At 44.3% G+C, this 23,478-nt stretch overlaps 1 protein-coding gene across 2 annotated transcripts in view; it reads left to right on the plus strand.

Moving 5' to 3' along the window:
• Window positions 1-213: 213 nt before the first annotated feature.
• Window positions 214-23,478, plus strand: part of DIS3L (DIS3 like exosome 3'-5' exoribonuclease) — a 32,065-nt gene continuing 8,800 nt past the window's right edge. Inside the window, exons 1-9 of one of the 2 annotated variants that reach the window (XM_045823283.1) lie at window positions 214-426; window positions 1,781-1,934; window positions 10,821-10,949; window positions 12,713-12,848; window positions 16,688-16,864; window positions 18,088-18,166; window positions 19,144-19,323; window positions 21,342-21,511; window positions 22,595-22,756. In XM_045823283.1, the coding sequence (XP_045679239.1) occupies window positions 288-426; window positions 1,781-1,934; window positions 10,821-10,949; window positions 12,713-12,848; window positions 16,688-16,864; window positions 18,088-18,166; window positions 19,144-19,323; window positions 21,342-21,511; window positions 22,595-22,756 (1,326 nt within the window). In that variant the 5' untranslated portion in view covers window positions 214-287. The remainder of the gene's footprint in view (window positions 427-1,780; window positions 1,935-10,820; window positions 10,950-12,712; window positions 12,849-16,687; window positions 16,865-18,087; window positions 18,167-19,143; window positions 19,324-21,341; window positions 21,512-22,594; window positions 22,757-23,478) is intronic. The other variant, XM_045823284.1, reaches the window with a different exon arrangement.

The raw sequence follows: 23,478 nt of genomic DNA on the forward strand, positions 1-23,478 counted from the left end.
TGTGGGGAGGGGAGACTCAGAGGCGGGTAGGAGAAGCCCGCCGGGCTGGAGCGCCCCTCCAGCGGGCCGCCTCCAGCCCTCAAACCCGAGGCCAGGGCGGTTCGGGAGGCGGCCGGGAGGGCCGGGCCCGCCGGGAACTCGGCGTGGGCAAGGCCCCGGCCCAGAGGGCGGGCCCGAAGCCCGGGCCTGGCCTCCGCCCCGTGCGGTGCCGCGCCCACCGCTTCCCGGCCACTCGCTGGGGGCAAACTCGCGCTCCCCGGAGCTCCGTCCGGCGGAGCGCCGCCACCATGCTGCAGAAGCTGGAGAAGGTGCTGCTTCTAAGGACCTTCCAGGGCCGGACGGTGCGCATCGTGCGGGAGCATTACGTGCGTCCCAGCGTGCCCTGCAACAGCCCGCTGTGCCCGCAGCCGGCCACCTGCCGCAACGGTCAGGGCCCGGGCGGGAGCGAGGGCGGCGGCGGCCGGGCGCGAACGAGGAAGGCCGCGGCCGGGAGCGAGGGGAGCCCGGCGGGGAGGGAGCGAGGGCGGGGAAGTGGGAGTCGTGCGTCCCTAGAGGCGGAAGGGCGCGACCAGAGGCGGAGCGCGAGGCCGGGGACGCGCCGAGTCAGTCTCCTCGGCCTCCAGCCCTGCCCTGGCTTCACCTCCGTCCCTGGAACCAGGGGCGGCGGCCCCAGAAGGTGCTCTGCTTCTGGGGCTCTCCCCATAGGACGCCCCGACTGCTGCGCTCCAGGAAATGGAGGGGCCCAGACACAGTTGCCTCCGCAGCCCAGAAGCCCGAAGATTTGGGCTTTCCGAGGGGCCTGGTCGCAGGAACCTGCCCCTTCCTGCCTCCCCAACCCCTCGCCCCCACTCCCCCCGGCCGTCGCTTGTGGTGACATGGGGGAAGTCCTGAGCGCTTGGCCCCTCGGTGACTGGCGGGACGCGAATCAGTGGCATGACCTCGGAGATCTGCTGCCGCTCACTTTACATTTCTTTGCTCTCTACAACATATCTGACCTGCCAGCACCGATGCCTCTGGCCTTTATCCAGTGGAGAGCCCTTCACTTCAGGGCTGGTGAATTATCTGGACCCTCATCGTAGTGGAATATCATGTGGGAAGTTGGATTTGGACTGCTGTGCACTAGACCTTCCTGCACTTGGTTTCTAGGCTGCAAGGGTGGCCCACTGAACGCAGACGCTTACTGGCTCTCTTGCCTCTGGTGGGACATGAGCGTGCTGGGCCTTTTCAGTGAATACGAGGTTTGGAATCCCTAGCTTGGTTAAGGATTGATGGTTAAGGTGAACATTTCAGTTAGCTCCCTGACACGGTCTGGGCGGAAATCCTGCCACTGCCCTTGCTAGCACTAAGCATCTTTTCTGGCTCTTGGCGACTGCCGCTCATGTTCGCAAACTTGAGACAGAACCTACTTGAGTTGCTAGACAGAAACAAGTGGCTAACAGATTTTTCGAGTGCCTCATTTGAATGTGAGCGTCTCATGAGTTAACACAAATATTCAGGTTGTGCTGAAGATGTGCTTGTTTTAAAAAGTCTGTCATCTCCTGATCCGTGGCAACACTGTAAACCACATTTAGGGTTTATCACAGCCTCGGAAAAATGAACCTGCTGAATTTACCTGAACTTTGGGCCTCTATCAAAGTACATTTGTCTGGTCATTTAAAAACTGCACAGTGTAGTTAAGGCTGGAAGTGATTTTGCACACGAGGGCACCATGACATTGCAATAATAATAATCCAGGTTTGCAAGTGTTGTCTAATCCCTTATGTTTTGAACTGTGCTTCAGATGGGAAACTCTTGTCTGGTGATGTGACTCATTACATGATCCCAGATTGGAAAGTTGTTCAAGACTACCTCGAGATCCTTGAGTTTCCTGAATTGAAGGGAATTATTTTCATGCAAACAGCTTGTCAAGCTGTGCAGCATCAAAGAGGCCGGAGGTATCTGTTTTTGCATTACTTAATAACATTATTTTATATTTCCGCTTCAAGGTCTGTGCAAAAGATCTGACTGTAGATCACGAAGCTGCAGTGTCCCCAGTATGTGGGTATTTAAAATTCTTGGCTTTTAATTTGCATTTTATAACAGTTATTTATTTCTTGTTGATAATGCATATTAACTAATCTTATTTATAGATATATTGTTTCAGAAGCCTACTTTTTGTTCCCTTGAGAAAAAAGCACTTTAGTTTTAAATTTTAGACTCCTTTATTGTGGATACAAATTGTATTTGTAGTGATTTATTCAATGAAACCAGAAATTACTTGTTTTATTTTTAGGTTACTAGTATGACTATCAACCATAGTAATTGTATTTGCTAAACGAAGGATTTTTTATTGAAATCAGTCTAAAATGCTTGCCTTGTACCTTTTAAACAAATACTCTAAAAATTGGTTTTGTTTCATTTAACATTGGGAAAAGATTTATGATTTGAACCTGAAGACTCATGCTGTATGGAAACAGCACACAGTGTTACAATTGTATATCCAAACTCTTAACACCCCAAGTCATTTAAAAAGCAGAAACTACCGGTATGCGTTTATTCTTTTTAAAATGTCGTTTCTTCAGACGTTGGTAGTAAAAGATGAAGTGTGTTTATTTGTATATGAAAATGATAAGTTGTCCTTACTATATGCTCAGTTCAAAAAAAAAAATATGCATTAACTAGATTGTGTGCACGTTTTCCAGATAGAATATTTTAACATGAGCTGGATGTGGATTTTGTTCAGACAGAAAGATATAGATGTTTATACACATTCAGGTTTAAATGCCGCTCCAGGTGTCGTATTTCAATTTCTGCTACTAAAATCAATTTGTTGTTATCATTCAGATTGCCAACACACTGCAGATCCTTTTCAACTTCTGTTTTCTAAAATATTTTTAATATTAAGGTTTGTTTTAAAAACCAGTTGCTGGGCCATTCAAAAACAAAGAGTTGGGATTTAAATGTCATTTCTCCTGAACATTTCAAAAATAGTTAACTTGATGAAAAACTATTGGTTTTCCATTGCTTTACCATGTCTCTGAATATACCAAATGTGAAAACAGAAGATGAGGAGTTATGAAATAGGCTCATATGATAACATGCTTGTTTTTCCATTCAGTAAGCACTTTTTGAGCCTGTAGTTTCAGGCCTTCTGGAGTAGTACGACGTCTCAGTCCCTTTCTCAGCAGGCCCGTGTCGTCTGGTTGGGTTGGATGCGAGAAGGCAGTTGCAACACAGCTGAGACACATTTGAATGAATTGAGTGTGGGCGATGCAAAGTGCAGAAGCAAATATGGGGATGGGGTGGGGGTGGGGATTAGGCCGCAAAGTCCTCTGAAGGAAACAGATTTGAAACTGGTCTTAAAAGAAAGATAATGAATATGATTGATGAAAAGGAGAAAGATGCAGGAAAGGAATCAGCAAGTTTGGGACGCGGTGCTTTGTTTCTGTGTTAAGGAAAGCAGCTGGTGTACTGAGGTTGAAACAGCTAAATGACCAAAAGGACCTAAGCCCTAGAAAGTGCCCTTTTGAAAACTAACCTTAGAATTCATGATAGCTGTTGAATATATAACATCTAGGAGTTTACTTTATTAGTTTGGCATTCATAAGTGTTAAGTGCAAGTCATTTGACTTTTTATATTTAACCAAATGTGGGGTAGCAGCAGCTCCGTGGTGTTTTACTTCCTTTAATGTTAGGAAACATTTTGTTTTGTTTTTGAGTTCTTCCTTGGAGATTTTTGAGATGCTAGTAAATAATTCATTCTGTTTGATATGCTTTTAGGAACATGATTGCTTAGGAAAGCTTTGTCAGCTAAAATACCTGCTCTGGTCTAGTGGCTGCTTTAAGGATGCCTTGTTTTCCTCTTTTGACCCCCTTTCTGAATTCCTTCAGTATAGCTTCCGAGTCTCAATAGTTCATGCTTCAGTTCCGCAATATGTCATATGAGATAGGGATCATAGAATATTATAGCTGGAGAGCATTTAAGAGGCCAACGTGATGTGACTCCCCATTCAATACATCAGTGTTACTCAACATGAGTAATGTCATTGACTTTGTTTCTAAAAGAAAATGTTTCTCATGGACATACAGTGTTCATTTAAATTATTTTGTTGTATTATTATTTAAATATGTTTGAACATATATCTGTATGTAAGTCCTCATGCTTAAATATTTAATACAACACTAAGACCAAATTGGACCTTCAGGTTAAATAAACAAAACTATAAAATCAGAAACTGCCAATGTGACAGATGACATTGTTTTACTGAAGTGAAATTGCTAGAATTGGGTTTAACAACAGAAAGACATTGCTCTAGTCTGCTTCTGTATTTAATATGATTTTGTTTTTTTGTTTCAATGATATTAATGCAGAAAATGGCCTGTTCAATAAGTATATTGTACAAAACAGCCCTGGCTGGTGTGGCTCAATGGATTGAGTACCAGCCTGCGAACCAAAGGGTCGCAGGTTGGATTCCCAGTCTGGGCACATGCCTGGGTTGCGGGCCCCCTACAGGTCCCCAGTAGGGGGTTCATGAGAGCCAACCACTCATTGATGTTTCTCTCCCTCTCTTTCTCCCTCCTTTCCCCTCTCTCTAAAAATAAATCAATAAAATATTTTAAAAAGTTTACTGTAGAAAACAGTATGAAGAAGTTAAGATTTTGATTGCCCAGGATAATCACACATTCTACCATCTGACAATCCTCAAATGCTTATTTAATGAGGGGTCTCTTGATAACTCTGTAAGGCTGTCTTATGGACCACATTCATTCATTTATTCAGGTGGCTTTTTGTTGTTGTTGTTGTTGTTGCTGTTGTTGCTGTTGTTGTTTATTGGATTCTTTGGATGACATTGGTTAATGAAATTATATGGGTTTTGGGGGTACAGCTTTTGCGTGTCTGTGTGTGTGTGAACATCACCTCCCTCCACCCGCCACTCCTTTTCTTTTCTCTCTTTTTTTTAGATATTAAAAACTGTATTATTTTATTCATTGGTTTATTATTGAATTTACTGGGTTGACAGTAGTTACTAAAATTATATAGGCTTCAGGTGTACAATTCTATAGTACATCATCTGAATGTTGTATCATTTGCTCACCACCCCAAATCAAGTCCCCTTCCATCACCATTTATCCCCGTTTTACCCTCTCCTAGTCCCCCCACCTCCCAGGTGTTTATTTTTTTATTCGACAGATATTTACTGGGGGAATATATGTTCTAGAAACCGTGCAGGCACTGAGGAAACAGCAGTGAACAGAAGCAGACATGGCCGTGAGGGGAAACGGGCAGTATGGGGTAATCACACAAACAGATGGAGAACTGCAGCTGGGACAGATGCCCTGAAGGACAGGTGCTGGGCTCCCGGAGAGCCCAAAATACTTGGGGAGACAGGAAAGTCCTTCCTGAGGGCGACACCTGTGCTGAGCTCTCAGGGATGAGTATGTATAAACCGGAAGAAAGGAGAAAATCTTTCCGGGTGAGGAAACTGCTGTGCAAGGTCATGGGGAAGGGAGCACTGCTCAGGGCACTGAAGGGGGCCCTGGATTGGATGGTGGACCTCAGGGATGCAGTGAAGGTTCTTAAGCAGGGTGGGATGGTGGGGTCAGATTGCTGTTTTGAAAAGATTACTGGGCTGGTGAAACAAAGGCATGGAGTAAAGAAGACAGGAAGCTATTGCCTTAGTGCAGATGAGAGATCCTGGTAGCTTAGAGATGGAGAGAAACAGACATTTCCCAAAACTATTTAGTAGTAAAAACTATAGAACTTCCCAAGTATGTGACAAAGAGAATTAAAAACATGTCCACACAAACACTTATACAGCTCTATGTATAAAAGCCAAAAAATGGAAACAACCCAAATGTCCATCAGCTGATGAACTGTTACACAAAACGTGGTTTATCCATGCAAGGAAATGTTATTCAGCCATAAGAAGGGTGAAGTACTGATACGTGTTACAACATCGATGAACCTTGGAAATATTATGCTAAGTGAAAGAAGCCACCCACACAGAAAAATCATTTAGACTTTAATTCCATTTCTATAAAATGCCCAGAATAGGTAAATCTGAGACAGAAAGCAGGTGAGTTAGGTTGCCAGGGGCTGGGGGTCAGGGAAACGGAGAAGCCCTGCTTAATGGGCATGTTTCTTTGGGGGGAGGTGAAACATTCTGGGATTAGATAGTGGGGGTGGTGGTATAGCTCTGTGACTATACTAAAAACTACTGAATTGTGCATTTAAAAGGGTGAATTTTATGGTATGTGAATTATATCTCAATAAAGCTGTTACTTTTTAAAAAACCTTTAGAACTTAGTATGGATTTAGATAAGTGAGGTGTGGGAGAAGGTGGTGTCAAGGATAACACTAAGGCTTCTGGCTTTCAGACATGCCGAGAGAGGAGGCAGCTGAGGAGGTCTAAGGGGGAGGGGCAGCTGAAGGTTTGGAGTGTCTGAGGCTCCCAAGAGGGCGGGCCCTGACCCCGAATGGCACTGCAGTGAGAAGGCAGTCGGGCAGCTCGTCCAAAATACTGTTAGAGATATTTTAAGATATCACCTAATATAAGTGGAAACATAAACTTAAAATTCTTGTAGAAAACTCAAGGACCTCTGAAAATAAGTCTACGAGGCTCTACCAAGGTTCTGGGGAAACCATTTGAAGAAACACAATATTGGGTGCAGAGCTCACTTTCCCACTGGTTGTGGGCCCACTTCTAATCCCCAGAAAGTGTCATCAGCAGGGGAAAGGGGTGTTGCATTTGTAAGGCCACCACTGAATAAAAATAGGGGAAAAAATCAATTTAAAGAAGGTAAGTTCAGCCCTCGCTGGGTAAGCTGAGCTAATTAAAACATGGTCCCAATACGCCAGGGTTGTGGTCTCAACCCCTCCCTGGTCAGGGCACATACAAGAAGCAACCAAGGAATGCATAAATAAGTGGAACAACAAATCGATGTTTCTCTCTCTCTCTCTCTCTCTCTCTCGCTCCTTCCCTTCCACTCCTTTCCTCTCTCTCAAATCAATTAATTTTTAAGAGCTCAGTAATATTTTTAATGTATTTTTTCCATTACCATTTAGTCCCCTTTTATCCCCCTCACCCCTGCGATCACCACACTGTCATCCATGTCCGTGAGTCCTTTCCTTTTTGTTCAATCCCTCCACCCACTAATCTCCCCCCGCCTTTAGCTCAATAAGTTATTTTTTTAAAGAATTTTTTTAAAGGTGAGTTCAGCTGTCCCCCTAAGAAACTGTCTGGAATGTTTTCATAATAGAGATTTGGAAAACACTTAAGCCACTCCAGGGAAAGTAGGGATTTTCTGTAAGACTGGAATTTTTAAAACTTAAGATAATTTTATTGTACTTGACTCTCTGAAACTATTATTCTCCTGTCATTCAGGCCAGACTTGTCAGGCACCATGATATCCTCTGCTGGCTCCATGCAGGGTTACTCAATGCACCATCGTCCCTGAGTAACAAAAAATGGGACTGTGCACTATTGAATTAGAGCCATAAGCCCGCTTACCTATAAGAAAAACCAATGTCACACTCAGAGTGATTCGCTGCTTCTCTTCTGCTTCCCCCATCAATATTCTTGTGCCATTCATTTATTCGTTTTATCCAGCTGGTAGATAGCTGACAAATGGAAGCACACACTAAAAATCTAAGGAAATATATGGGAATGAAACTTAAAATGAGAAAATTATTTTTAAGTAATATATTTTTCTAAACATCAGGAAGAATTGTCGTTACTCTGATTTGGTGCTACCCCTGCTCCGCCCCAGGTCTGAAGTGCAGGGGCGACGAATGCAGTGCTGTGTGAGAAATCTAACAAACTCAGAGTGTCAGTGTCTTCTGAGAAGTACCTGCTATTTGGATCACTGTTGTCACAGAGTTGTGAGTTCATTTATTCATTTGGAAAACATTTATTGGGCACCTACTATGGGTTAAGCACTGAAGGTGCAAAGGAGAACCATACTGTCTGCTGGCTTGAGTGCCTGTCCCCTCTGTCCCCCCTTGGGCCCTTTGTCTGGCTGGCCTTCACTCATCCCGTGGGACTTGTGTGCTGCCTGCTCCCAGATGCTTTCCCGTCCCTCTCACCCTGCACTCTTCCTCTCACGGCACTTACCCCACTGAAATGGGTGGTTCTGTTTTTTTGCTTTACTTTGTTTTACCAAAGAGCATAGCTATTTTTTAAAAGATTTTATTTATTTATTTTTAGAGAGGGAAGGGAAGGAGAAAGAGAGAGAGAGAGAAACATCAATGTGCGGTTGCTGGGGGCCGTGGCCTGCAACCCAGGCATGTGCCCTGACTGGGAACCGAACCTGCTGCCTGGTTCGCAGCCTGCGCTCAATCCACTGAGCTACGCCAGCCAGGGTGCTATTTTTTATAATTGTGGTAAAATGAATGTATATAATATAAAATTTACCGTTTTAAAATGTACAGTTCAGTGACATCGAGGGCACTCACATTGTTATACAGCCCATCTCCAGAACTTACTCCGTCTTCCCAAACTGAAACCCTACCCCCACGAAACACCACCTTCCACTCCCCTGCCTCATGTCCCGGCAACTGCAGTTCTTTCTGTCTCCACGGACCGACTGCTCCAGGGAATTCATGTGAGTGAGCACACGGCCCCTTCGAGACTGGCTCGTTTCGCTCAGCATCTTGTCTTCCAGCTCCATCCATGTCATAGCGTGTGTCAGAACTTCCTTCTTAAGGCTGAATGAGATACCACGGTACATACACGTCACATTCCGTTTTTCCATTTGTCTGTCGATGGGCATTTAGGTTGTCTACTTTTTGGCTGTTGTGAATAATGCTGCTCTGAGCAGGGTTTACGAATATCTTTTCGAAACCCTACTTTCAGTTCTTTGGGGTTTACACTCAGGAGTGGGTTGCTGGGTTATATGGTAGTTCCGGCTCTTGTTTTGATTTTTTTGAGGCACAGGTGGTTCTGGGTGTGTTTACCACAAGCAGGGTTGCTGCACAAAGACGAAGGCCAGCGAGTGGTGTCCGGGTGGTGGCCCCTGAGGGCCTTCAGTGGAGCAAAAGACCTGGCACATGGGGGTGCAGCAGACATCTGCTGCACAAAGGACGTTTAGTAAGGGGGATGGTTTGTAAACATAACTGCACTGAGCTCAGGGGCTTTCTTAGGGGTATGTACAATGTGATGGTAGATAGTAGAGCAAAAACTGTGGAGGATAAGATCAGGGAAAATGGACAATATGTTTTTGGTATTTTCTCTAAAATAATAAAGTACAGATTTAAAATTTTATGTATTTATTTTTTAGAGAGAGGGGAAGGGAAGGAGAAAGAGAGGGATGGAAACATTGATGTGCAAGAGATATCGATCAGCTGCCTCTTGTGCACCCCCAACCAGGGACTTGGCCCGCAACCCAGGCATGTGCCCTGACTGGGAATCAATATGGCGACCTTTGGATTCGCAGGCTGGGACTCAATCCACTGAGCCACACCAGCCGGGGCATAAATTACAGATGTTTATGCAGCCTCTTCTAAAATATTTCTTATTGCTTAACAAATAAGTGCTCATTTAAAAAGAATTCTTGCATGACAGAAATGTGTGAAGCAGAAAGCCTTTGCCTTACCATTGCACAGGGACCATCGCTGCTAACAGGGTCCTGCAGGCTCTTTTGCGCATAATCCTAGAGGTTTCAAAAATGAGTTTGCTATCTTTGTGGACATGGAGAATTACTGGTCTGATACGTTCCAGGCATGTTGGGGGAGGGCAGCTTCATTTGCACAGGTGGAGTTCTGTGAAGGAAAGCTGCCATTCACAGAAATGAAAATGAATTCCTTTGTTTAGGAAAATTTTAGAAGTTGTATTAATTGATGATTCTTTTTAAGATGGCTCAAACTTAGAATTATTAAGAAAATAAAATCAATGTTTCTTGTTTCTAATGAAGAGTTGAGACAACACAAACAATGATGGTTAGCATTTATTTGGAGAATTCTGTCTTTGCTTTAATGAAAAGATTAATTTCTCAAAAATCCATGATGGCAGGCTAGTGGTAGGAATGGAAGGGCACAAATTTTGTTATGTTAAATGCCAATCATCTACCTTGGATAATTTATGTGTTAATTTAATACCTGATTTAGTATCAATTGACTTTTAAATAAACATCGACTTCCTATAAAATAACTGAATATTCTGTAGTTCATATTATAATACCTCAACTATTGAAAGCACCTTCTTAGAAACTGACCCATGGAAGACTTCAATTTGATCTGTGACTTTGGCTCTAACATTGGAGGGATCTCCTGGTGGGAAACCTTAAAACTCCCTGTTAGCTCTCCGACGGATGGAGCTAACCTCATTCATGTAAATGGGGTGGCTGCATGAATAAAATTTATAGATAAACCCCCAAACTTAGTTACCCTACATGTCCTTTTCTAGGGCTGCCAGTAACAAGTAAAATGTACTAATGCATAAATACCATTGGTAGAACAAAGTGAGGAACAGAAATGAAGTACTAGAGCCTGCCTGCCTCTGCTGTCTGCTGTCTTCTTTGAAGTGGGGACTGCTTGGGGCGGTGTCATATGATTGCCTAATGAGTGGCAGAAGTCTCAGGAGGAGAAAGGAGTGCAGAGGGGTTGGATTGGCCCACAAACGAATTAAGGAGGCCCTGCCCCAGCACGTTCCAGCAGACAAAATTGAGAAACAGCTGCCTGATGATACTGCGCCCACTAAGGCCAATATTAAATAAATGTTTCTCAGGTTTTCAATAAGTAATCTTTTTTCTATCAAATACTTCATCTTTTTTTGATCATTAGCAACAGCTGGCAGTAGATGAGTGCCTGTTATGTTAGATTAATTTTCCCTTCTATGTCACAGACAGTATAATAAACTGCGGAACCTCCTGAAGGATGCGCGTCATGACTGCGTTCTCTTCGCTAATGAATTCCAGCAGGACTGCTACCTCCCTCGGGAGAGAGGGGAATCCATGGACAAGTGGCAGACCAGGTACAGCACTCGGCTGCTGCCAAGCGTTCACGTGATCGTCTTCTGTAATTTCTTTGTCTTTGGTACTTGGCAGTCGGTCTAAGCGGTATGCTAAAATCAACAGTTATTTCTGGAACCATGATTAATGCTGAAATGCCTAATGTGTCAATATTTTAGGTACGTCATTTGATACATAATTGATGTATTTTAGAAATTATAATTAGGGAGGTACAGTCCCCAGACCCTCCCAGCCAGCAAGATGGTTCCAGTGATCCAGAAGTCATAACTTAAATGTTTGTGTGTGTTCGTTTGCGTGTGTGTGGGGGCAGAGGGTCTTACTTTTAACCTAAGATTTCAGTTTTTCTGGTATAGCTCTAATATCCAAACTAGTCTTATTAAACTGAAGCTGGTTAATTCTAGTAGAACTGTTTTAGCAAGAGCAGTGTTGTAGCTTAGATCCTTCTAAAAGCAGAGCCTGAAGCAAGAACTTGGTGTGGGTTGTTTACTTCCGAGGCGATTCCCATAAGCCGGAGCGAGAGTAGGGAGAGTGAGACAGGAGAGAAGAGGGCGGAGTGAGAGCGGAGGGGAAAGCAGTAAAGGACAAGTAGCTGCGGTGGGAAACTGGGTTCAGTCCTGCTGGAACCTTCCAAGAAGCTGTGCAGAGTGTGCCTAAGTCTTAATGTCACCTCGAAGGGCAGAGGCTAGGGCTTCCAGTAAGTGCCCCCTTTAGCTGAGGATCATTTCCCCAGAGTACTGGGCTTTCAGGTGGGGGTGGAACTGCCCACCCAGCTCCAGCTAAAGCCAGGTGGGCCTACAGCACAGGTTCTCTTCTGTAGAGAGCAAAAGAAACCTTAAACTTTCAAATGTCTCATCTACACAAAACATTCAAATCATCTTTTTCCTTATAATTCTTTATCTGTATAAGCCATGAAAAATTAAAAATCTCTAAAGCAAAATAAGCACGGAGACAAAATAAGCAAGGACACAAAGTGTCCTTAATTATAATGCTCAGGTTCCCACAAGGTTCAGCACCAGAAAGGGAACAGCAAATGTTTCTCAAGGTCAGGTTTTTGTGAGCACTCGGAACGGTCACACTTCTGACTACAGTCTCACACATCGATACAATCTTGGTAATCAGTATATGTTGGCTGATTTTTTTTTTTAACTTCTAGAACTAAAGGAACCTTATATAGTGTCTTAATTTGCAGACAGGAAAACATGTGCCCACAGAAACTGTCCGAATTTACACACGTCACTGGAAACACCCAGTCTTGAGCAGGCGTCTCTAGACCTGGATTCTGCTGTTCGGTTCAGATGCTTTTCAAGAATATTTTCAGACATTTCTTGTGGTTCCGCATCATGCCTCTTCGGATTGTGATCTTCAGCTACTTGCAGCCTCGTTATTAGCTGAAAGCTTGTTTTTTCATCTTTTACGCCTCACATAGCTTGTTACCCATGTGGCACTGTGTCATGCAGTCTGCCAAATAAAAAATGTTGACAGATGGCAGAGCCCCGTGGTTTCTAGGCCACATCAAGAAATGAAAGAGTTGGGGTTGGTGGTTGGATGTCTTAGGGAAAAAGAGGTATCAGCACTTTTTGAGTCACCTTTGTACCCAACCTGAGTTGTATGTATGGTGGGTGTTCAGGAAGTAGTTGTTGAATGAATGAATGAATGGTTCTCTGCATGCACCAAAGGAGAGCTGATTAAAAGCCAGGTGTGAAGTTGCCAACAATACTCTGTGTTTGTCTGCCTTGGGGCGCTCGTGTGCCCTTTGCTTTTCTAGGAGCATATACAACGCGGCCGTTTGGTACTATCACCACTGCCAGGAAAGGATGCCAGTCATTCTGGTGACTGAAGATGAAGAGGCGGTTCGGCAGTACGGAAGTGAAACAGAAGGAGTGTTTGTGATTTCTTTCAAGGTATTTCCAGCTGGTGTGTGTGTGTGTGTGTCCATTTCCTAAGTAGTTCCCAGGGGGCTCTAGGTCCCTCTGGCAATACAGAAAAGGAAAATAAAAAATGAAGGAGGACTTCAAGAAGTTCCATGTCTTCTTTACTCCCCAGCTAATTAAGCTTGACTCTAGCAAATCTGGGCGAACCCCCTGTGACTATCAGGCCTGCAGCAGGGGTGTCAAACTCATTTTCACCAGGGGCCACATCAGCCTCATGGTTGCCTTCAAAGGACCAAATGTAACTTTAGGACTGTATGAATGTAACTACTCCTTAACAGTTAAGCAAGAGCTTGGTGCTGCCACCGGGTGGAAACAAGGTGCTGGGCCGGATAAAACAAGGTGGAGGGCTGGATTCAGCCTGTGGGCCTTGTGTTTGCCACCCGTGACCTACAGTATCCAAGACATCAGCCCAACTCATGTAAACTCCATTGACAGTAAACTCATGTGTGTAGTTACAATAATAAAAGTATTAGTGATGATGGTGATAGGTTGAGTCTAATAAAATTGCCAATATTCTGTTGATTTTGACCTACCAAATGGCAGTTTTACATGGTTCCACCTAATAGCAATAGCCAACATAAATCTGTGCCATGCACTATTCTAAGTGTGTTATTTCACTTAATTCTTGCAACAGCCTTATCAGGTAGGTGTTTTCATCCCCATTTTATTGGCGAGGAAGGCAACTAAGGCACCAAGAGACTGGGCAAGGTCACACGGGTAGAAAGTGGTAGAACTTGGATCAGAACCCAGGCAGTCTGATTCCAAAGCTCTTAACTATCATGCTTTTATTGCTTCTCAAATTATTCTTCTGAATATACACAGAACACAGTTTTAAAGGCCAGTCTTGGGTCTCCGCAGTTCTTCACTCTTCCCCACTTGTGAACGCACGTGGAAGTTGAGAGGAACAACGGAGAAAGGGCGGGACGTGACAGCGTTTATGTGAAGGCTGTTGGATCAGCTTGGGCAGACCACAGAGAGGAGCAGCAGTATCGGTGACAGTTACTCAGGCTGTCTTAGCAAGACAGTTCTCCTATTTCTTTTATTAAGATTTATTTATTTTTAGAAGAAGCAAGGGAGAAAAACATCAACATCAGTTGGTTGCCTCTCACATGCCCCCAACTGGGGACCTGGTCCACAACCCAGACATGTGCCCTGACAGGGAGTCGAACCAGCGACCTTTCGGTTCACAGGCTGGCGCTCAATCCACTGAGCCACGCCAGCCAGGGCTGTTCTCCTATTTCTTAGGTACCTTTTGGGAGAGTAGGATGAGTATTAATCTTTTGATCGATGACTGGTCTCTTCTGTCTTCCCAGTTGGTCAGTCAAGTTCTAATGGTAGATATCTTTTTTTTATTCAGAAACTAGAATGAGGCCCTCCATTACCCCTGTCAGTTTACAGAAAGTCTAGTTGGATTTTGAATTGTAGATTCTATAAGCATTCCCAGGTGCATGTGTCGCTAAAGCTCTGCCAATAGAATGTTCTTGGCCCTGCTATAAAAAGTGTTGTGGCGTGCCAAAGAATTCCAGGGGCACTGGATATTAATGGCAGTGTCACTTATTTTCTCTGTGGCAATGCATCATGTCTTGTTCCCGCAGAGGACAGTTGACTAAAATTACATTTTTCTACTTTTTGTGAAAATTACTTTTCTTTGTAGTTTAGTGGTATAGTACAGTTTTATGTTGCAGAGCATTTCCTAAGCAAACGGTGACCGAGGGCTTCGGAGAGAGAGGTGAATGATAGCAGGAAGAGAGAGATGCCCTGGCGTTCAGAGGACAGGGAGGCTCGGGATTCTCTGTGGAGACTCGCAGTCGAGGCGGGGCGGGGGGGAGCGACAGCAGCGCACACTCTGGGAGAGGTGTGCTGTAGGTGGTCTGTAGTAGTGAAACTTCATCTTGGTAACTTCTATCAATTCAAGCCTTGGATAAAAGTATGGGGGAATTTCCTGCCCCAAAAATCCTTAATTTAATATTATTTACATAAAGGCCTTAATTTATATAGTATTTGCTGAATTGGAGACTTAGATGAATTCATTTTACTTCATTCATTTTATTTTCTTTAAAGCCTAGTGTTTTTTTTTAAATCAGTTCTTGTAAACATTTAATGTATTTATTTGCAGTTGAGGGGTAAAATTTTTATCAGTACTTTTTCTTTGGTGTTTAAGCCATCAGTTTGCCTGTCTGATGAATGTGCGAAGTTACGCTGTGGCTCATGCAACAGCTATGGCTTCAGCAGGCCGTACTCTCTCAGTCAGTGCTGCCACAGACCCCCGTCGTGTGTTTACTTCTCACCGCGTTGCCTGTCGTGGTCACATTCTCATTTTAAGTGCCGTTTAATTTTAACAGTTCCCTTTACAGTGTTGTTTACTGAAGTTATTTGTTAAATAAAGATGCATAAATTTAAACACACGCACACACATGCACTCACACACGCACACATGCACAAGCCTGTGCAGACAACTCATACCCAGGCTCCCGTGCCTTCTGTTGGCTTTCCTGACTTCCCTCTCATAGTTTTCATGATTACGCTTCTACCTCTGCAGCTGAACCACAGGAGCAGCTGCCACTAATCATCATAAATAAATATTTCCAGTTCTCCTTAGAAATAATCAAACTCAGCTTTTACCAAACCTTTGGCATCTGAGGCTCATACTTGTGTGCGACAATTGCTTTTCGCCCTTGTAAGTTGAGCAGAGGCTAATTCTTGGTGCTGATAAGTGGTAAGTGACCGCAGAATCAGGGTACTGATGTCGCACAGGCAACTTCTGGGAGGCCTAGGGGGAGAGAGGAAGCAGTTTGAGCAGGACCCTGAGAGAAGTCCTGGAGTCAACAACAAGAGTAATAAGTTGAGAAAAGAGAATGTGCTAGACTCTACCTTAGATTTAAAGTTGAGTTAAAATCGCATCCAACTTTGGTTTTATTTAGCAAGAGTCCAACACCTGAGGGAGTGTTCTCTGGACAGAGTAGAAGGTACACCGCCAACCTCAGCACACCATCCTCTTGTGGGTGGTCACCTTGGGGTTTGGTCCAGGGCCTCATTTACGCCAAGATGTGCGGTAACATTCAGTGATATTGGCGGGGACTCCGACTGCTTGTTTAGGAGTTATGCTTCATACCAGGCCATCACACTAGTAGCAACACAGAGTGTGACCTACAGGAGGAGTGTTACCACATGTGCGGGCAGTCACAGAAGACTTGGTCCTCTAGGCGAGTACAAAGTGGGGGCAGCCTAATGCCCCAGAATGCTTTGCTTGTTTGACTTTCCCCGCTGTCTGCTCATTTGACATTGCCAGTGCATTGGGGGAACAGAGACATTTCCTTATAATACACTTCACTCCTTGCCATTTTTATGTGCTTACGTTTTCCATAAATTTCAAACATTTCAGGGTAAAAAAATAAAAAGACAAAAATGCACATGTAGGAGCTTTTTCTGTCCATTCATTGTAGGCCATTATCTGCAGCAATGAGATACATAAAAAGATAGGCAGACCGTGTGTGTGTGTGTGTGTGTGTGTGTGTGTGTGTGTGTGTGTGTGTGTGGAGAGAGAGAGAGAGAAGGAGACCTGGAAGTTCAGAGTCCTCAGGAGGGTTGAAATGTTCCATGGTAGGAAGAGTCTCCTGAAGGTTCATTTGTCAAGACTTGAGGGATTAATACGATGACAGAAAAGCATGAGGCTTAGGAAGGTAATGCTCATTTGACACATCCTCAAAACTGCGTGTCGGCAGTTCCTGTTTGGGATCTTTTATAACACTACTACAATGAAGAATTTTTCTCTCCTGACCATGGTTCTCTTGTGATTCTATTGAATGCAGAATTACCTGGACAATTTTTGGCCTGATTTAAAAGCCACCCACGAGCTTTGTGATTCCATCCTTCAGTCTCGACGGGAGAGAGAGCGGGAGAGCCAGGAGAGCCACAGGAAGGAGTACCCAGAGCATCTCCCCCTGGAAGTGCTAGAGGCCGGCATTAAGTCTGGACGCTATGTCCAGGTGAGGTGGTGAGAAGGGGCATCGGGACCAACCAGCATGTTTTCTTCTCTTCTTTACTCGCCTCCTGTCACTGGTGTCTAACTTCAAAGGCTGTAAACAAGATGGGTATGACTAAGCCAGGGCTGGTGGTGTTTAAAGCGCTTTGGGAGTCAGTCTTCCTGCAGATGTGGCTGGCTGTTTGGATCTGCTCTGTGATGCTCTTAATTGGGTTGCGTATTGAGCATCACACGAGTAGCCTTGTCAATGCCTCCTGTCACCAGGAAAGAGAATGTATTTTTGAATCAAGGTGTGGATGTTTGGCAAAATTGTAAAATTGGTGAAATTCAACTTCTCCATTCCTTTGCCATTTTCCCACCCTTTTCAAGGACCTCCTTTATGACCCTCCAAGGTCATAAACCCAGATGCTGTCAGGGTCTTGAGAAGAAAACATATAAAACTGTTCAGATTTTAGGTTTTACGTGTATTCATTTGTGTGTGTGTGTGTGTGTGTATCCATGAGTACGCTGTTTCATCACATGTGTAGATTTGTGTGTCCATCACCACTATCAAAATGCAGAACTGTCCTATCTTGGATTTTACACGTTAAACAGGCCACTCAGATGACTTTATGCAGGCAGACGTTTGAGGATACCACATTGAAGTCCCCCCTAAAGCGTGGGCACTTTAAATGAGTATACCTAGAGGGGCCAATGCTTCCAACTGGGGAGTACAGTTCACAAAGTTCTTGGGAGAGAAGGTATTTTAAAGACCACTCACCATTCGGGTAAGAAAGGTCCCGGCACTTTCAATACCTGGTATAGCTAAGAGCAGTTCAAAATGATGGTATGCTCTCTAGAGAAAAAAAAATGTTGGTGATGAATGTTATTCCTAAATAAAGCGGTCACAGACTTTATAAGAATATTATGGGGCCCTGGCTAGTGTGGCTCAGTGGACTGAGCACCAGCCTGTGAACCAAAGGTCACGAGTTCGATTCCCAGTCAGGGCACATGCCTGGGTTGCAGGCCAGGTCCCCGGTGGGGGCGTGTAAGAGGCAACCACACATTGATGTTTCTCTCCCTCTCTTTCTCCCTCCCTTCCCCTCTATCTAAAAACAAATAAATAAAATCTCTATTTAAAAAAAGAATATTATGGCTATATTTTCATGTAGTTTTTAGAAACTGCAGTTTTTGGAGGTAAAGCAGGCAGCAAAGAAATTTTCACACTGATTTTTCTTATGATTCCAGGGAATTCTGAAAGTCAACAAACACAGAGCACAAATAGAAGCTTTTGTACGACTTCAAGGAGCCAGCAGTAAAGATGCAGGTTCAGTATAAGTCTTATATAAGTCTCCCTGCTACCTTTTCATTCTGACGTCACACAGTAAGAAAACACAGTCGAAATTATCACATCATGTGTGCAATGTCAGATGTCCCCATGTACGCTGGGTGCGGGGATCATGAGTTATTTTTTTCCTAACTTTTTGTTGGTAATTTCTGATTTTATTGTCATAAACTTTAAAAATTATAATAGCTAATATTTTATTGAGTGGTTACTATATATCAGGTGCTTTTCTAAGCACTCAATATAGATGTTATTGTTTTCTACCTTTTACCCGTGAGGGGTGCACAAGGCCACACGTGAGGAAACTGAAATCCAGAGAAGCGCAGTAACCTGTCCGACACCCGCACCTGCTGTGCACGGGGCTGGAACTGCCCCTGAGGCAGACCTCGCCCTGTGCTGCCTCGTGTGCTGTGCTGCCTCACTGGAATCCCTGAAAAAGTGAAAAAAAAAATGTGTAAATAAGTTGTGGGATGGACTGTACTTCCCAGTTCTGCAAGGAGAAGGTAGAGACAAACTGTGGTAGTCGAGGGAGCCTGGCTGGGTTGAAGGAGAATGGGAAGCAGTGGCTTTCTTGAGGCTTCTGCTCATCAGGATGACCCATCGGTGCTGCAGTGCCCACAGTTCACCAGCCTGCTGGCCGCCCCTGGCTGTGTGGCCTCTGCACGTGTGTGACAGAGCCCAGTGGAGGCATACATGGTCTTGTGCAGGGAAGTGTCACCTACCTTGAAGGATGATTCAGGGTTGCCCTTTATAAAAAAAACATTATAAAGTATGACATGGTGGTCATATTTCTTCATTCCTACCCTGTGGAATAAAAGAAGCTTGACCCATTTTTTGAAAGGAGGAAGCTTTTCTGTAAAGGAAAGTTGATTAGACCTCGGATATATTATGTTGAGGTGCCCCACTGGTGCGGCATCCCCCTTGACTTGAGGGGTTTCTCTGGGCTGTCCCAAACACAGGTCTCGTTAGTGACATCCTAATCCACGGGATGAGGGCTCGGAACCGCTCGATTCACGGAGACGTGGTGGTTGTGGAACTGCTTCCCAAAAATGAGTGGAAAGGAAGAACCACTGCCCTGTGTGAGAACGACAGTGAAGACAAGGCCACAGGGGAGTCCCCGAGTGAGCCCATGCCCACAGGTGAGCCAGCTGGACAGTCCCGCAGTTAGCCATTTTCCTCGTGATATGTTTATTTTTCCTCTCCTCAACTATCCAGAAATGCTGCAATTATTCATATATAATATCATTGTTTGCTACACTATCAGTTTCCTCTCTCTGCAGGTTTATTTTATTCTCATCAGCACCCAAATATGCTGTAATATCTCCCATCTTAAAGCAAAAACAAAACCCTCAGTTCCATATCCCCTGCAGCTACTACCCTTTTCTCTGCTTCAGTATATGGTGCGTATGGTGCAACCCAGTGAAACAGTTGACTCTGCATTCTCTCTGCTTCCTCTTGACTCATTTTCTCCCAAAGACGCTACATTCAGGTGTGCTCCCCACCCCCAAAACAAAACCCTGCACCTCTTGCCAAGATCACCAGCGACCCCGTTGCCAGCAGTCCTTGGCATCTGTAACCTGTCGGCAGCACTTGGCCCATGAACCACTGCCTCCTCATTGGCTTCTGGGTTCTCCCCCTCCCTACTGGTTGCTCCTCCTCAGTTCCCTTGCTAGTTCTTCTTGGATGCCCCCAGCTCCTCTCTGGGTCCCTTTTGTCCTGAGCACTGCCCCTAGGAGCGCTCATTGAGCCCTCAAGCTTTCTCTCTCCAGCTCATACCCCTTTGGCCTCTAGTCTTGTCTGTTCAGCACCTTCTCCTGGATGTCTAGTGGGCGTCTCAAACTTGCCGTGCCTAATAAGAAATTCCCAGTTTCCACCTCCAAACCTGCTTCTCCCCTAGTCTTCCTCATCTGCATAAATGGCAAGTTCATTTTTACAGTTGGTCAACCCAAAGACCCTGCAATCATCCTTGGATTTTCTTTCATACGTCAGCAAGTCCCGGCAGCTCTCACTGAATTCAGCCACTCCACACTCCGCCACATCTCCCCTGATTCAGTCCAGTAGAGCCCCTTGGCGAGATTTTCCCAGCAGCCTCCTCACTGGTCTCCTACTCCCACCCTTGCTCCCTGGTAGTCTTTTCTCCACATAGAAGCCACAGCGATTCTCTTCAAAGTCCAAGTCTTGCCGCGTCTCTGCTCAGAACTCTCCAATGGCTGCTCCCTGTTTCTCTCAGAATAAAATCCGAAGTCCTTGCTCTGGCCTGCAAGGCCCCACTAGCATGGGCTGCCTCGTGTCTCTGTCCTCTCCACCTTCCTGCTCCCACCACACCGACCCTCCTGCCCTCTCTGCCACCCCAGACGTCCTCACACCTCCTCTCCTCACCACAGTCTCTGCTCAGACGTCAATCTGGTTTGAGATAGCCACTACTTCTGACCCTTTATTACTCTTGGTCACCTTGCCCTTATATCTTTCTCAGCAATCATCACTGCCTCACATGTATTTATGTGTCGCTGTTTCTTTCCCACCCCCATGGACGCCCAGACTAAACCCCAGGAGACCAAGGACTTTGTTCTGATGCTGCAGTATTCCCCCACCTAGAACAGGGCCTGATTCCTGGGTGGGGCTCAATAAATGTTTGTGAAAATATAGCACTTTTAACTATTAAAAGTTTGTTTTTTCAGTCAGTGATGATTAAAACTCTTGTGTATCAAACTTAAATGATTTGTATCCTTTTCTGTCTATCATGTTGGGCCAAACGATTTTGGCTGATGGGAACATGCAAGGAAAATAGTAAAAATGCATAGCAGGGGGCATGGGTTAAAACAAGTGAGAATCATCGACTTTTCCCAACATTCCTAAACCAGAGGTCGATAAGGTGAGGTCACAAGAGAACGTGGGACTAATGGATTCTAAATGTCACATCAGGCCCCTCAGAAGAAAGGGCATACTGACAATGTCATTAAAATTTTTTTTAAATCCATCTTAATAACAAAATGCTAGGAAGCCAAATGTTTATGCATCTCTCGGGTTGTGTGGACATGCCTGGAAAAAGTGGGACATGGTGTTTCCTGCTTCCTTCCTCACTGCTGAGTGGGTCAGGGTCCAGGTAGGTGACCCCTCACCACTTAAGGTTTTATTTATTTCTGTTTTTTCCTCAAAGGTAGAGTGGTGGGCATCCTTCAGAAGAACTGGAGAGATTACGTGGTGACATTTCCATCCAGAGAAGAGGTCCAGTCTCAGGGCAAAAATGCTCAGAAAATCCTAGTCACACCTTGGGATTACAGAATCCCCAAAATCCGAATTAGCACGCAGCAAGCAGAAGCTCTCCAGGTAGCCGACACTGCAGCCCTGCAGTCTCCTCCTGTCTTGGTCAGCTTGTGAGGGGTGCCAGAAACGTTAATTCCTTTGTGTAAGAAGGGATGCATTATTGATGGCATCTGGCATTTGGGATCCTGTTTTTTAAAAACTCTAAATATATAGAACCATCTATTAAGTAGTCCTTGGTTAATAAATGAAGGCCAGAGAGAAACTGTCCTAGAAAGAGCTGTGTAAGACAACTGGAGAGAACATACATTATCCAGCTGTCCAACACAGAAACTTTGAATAGATACACTGTGCCAACACTAACAAGCTTTCTTCTAGCAAGCGATACAGAAATACGATCCCTCTGCCCTATAGAGATGATATAGTGGCACTTCACAGAATCGATTATCCATAAAGGAATATAGCACCAGAGAGAAGATACAAGCAAGAAAGTTAGAAATTAACCTTTACTGTGGTGAAGAGTGTAAGCATTGCCCAATTTGATTTGCCTGATGTTTTGCAGTTTCTAAACGAGACAGCGAAACAGGATGTCCCCAGCCAGTAACCTGGCCATTGTGCACCTTTACATCTCGGAGCCTTATACAGGCTGCCTGAGGCCAGTTGGAACTACTGCTTTCCTTATCCACGGTTTGCTGGAATTTCGGGACATTTGGGTTTCATCACACTGATAACCTTCTTCCCCACCAAAAGATGTCTTAAGAAATTAGAAAGTAACTCCACACACAAAAAATTGAGATTTTTTTTTGTTTTGAAATTTAATTTAGACTATGCATAGCTGAGTCTTTCCCCTGTATTGCAAAAGTTAACTAGAATGTGGTACAGTTGGCTTTCTTTAATAGACTAAATTTCCAGCCCATTTATTTGATGTGGAGAGATGATGCCTCCTTTGAAAGCATTGGGCCAAGCATTTATACACTATCTGGAAATTTAGTAAAACAGGAAAGCCCATGAAAAAAAATACCCACTATTTGCAAATTGGCTACTCTCTTTGGAGCTTGCTGTGGTTTAACTCTTGTTTGTCCGGTGCTTCTAGCTGACCCACTTCACTCCTGGCGCTGGGCTCATGTTCTTTCCTGTTCTCCTCTGCAGGACTTCAGGGTGGTCGTGCGCATTGATTCCTGGGAGTCGACATCCGTGTATCCAAATGGACATTTTGTGCGTGTTTTAGGAAGAATCGGAGATCTGGAAGGAGAAATTTCCACCATCCTTGTAGAAAACAGTATTTCAGTTGCCCCTTTCTCAGAAGCTCAGGTCAGATTTCCCTGAGAATGTTGGTCCGGTGAAAGACATTTTGTACATTTTCTTTTTGCCTTTGTTGTTGTTTGTTTCATCATTAAGAAAGAACAAAAAATCATTGCACTGTGTCACAACCTACTGTCTAAAGGCACAGATAATGGAAAAATCTCACTCCTCTTTATTCTGTTTGGACCAGACTGAAGTCAGCTTCAAGTGCAGAGGGTAGTTTCCTATAGCCTCGCAGCTCTCAAAATTTCACTTTTTCCAACTGCACATAAAAATGGTTTGTCAGTGTCTTACAGTCAGTGTGCATCCATCCCCAGTAATTGCGAGGGTGCCTAGTTCCAGACCCACTGGGCTCCTTCTCTGTCATAATCATTCAACTGAGAAAAGCTGCAGGAAGCAGCTTTTTGGGTTCCATACATCTCCATGGATCCATGGGCAAAAAAAAATCTTGCTCATTATGAAACAGTTTTGTAATCTTTACAAAAGACAAAAGTTTCATGAACATAAAGCATCAGCTATTTTCATCACTTTGTGATCTTTTAGAATCCTTATAAATCTTGTTTATTATTCTGGCATGGCTATATTCATAGTGTGCACACACTATTTTCTGTTCTGCTTCCTTCAGTTAAAATTATTTTTATGTATTGACATAGCCTACTTGTTTTTAATAGTTGTGGCAAATTATTGTATATTGATGTACTCTGGTTTGCTTAAGCGTTCCTCAGTTGTTG

The sequence above is a fragment of the Phyllostomus hastatus genome, unplaced genomic scaffold, assembly GCF_019186645.2.
Source record: "Phyllostomus hastatus isolate PE091 unplaced genomic scaffold, TTU_PhHast_1.1 phas_scaffold_501, whole genome shotgun sequence".
NCBI classification, from domain to species: Eukaryota; Metazoa; Chordata; class Mammalia; order Chiroptera; family Phyllostomidae; genus Phyllostomus; species Phyllostomus hastatus.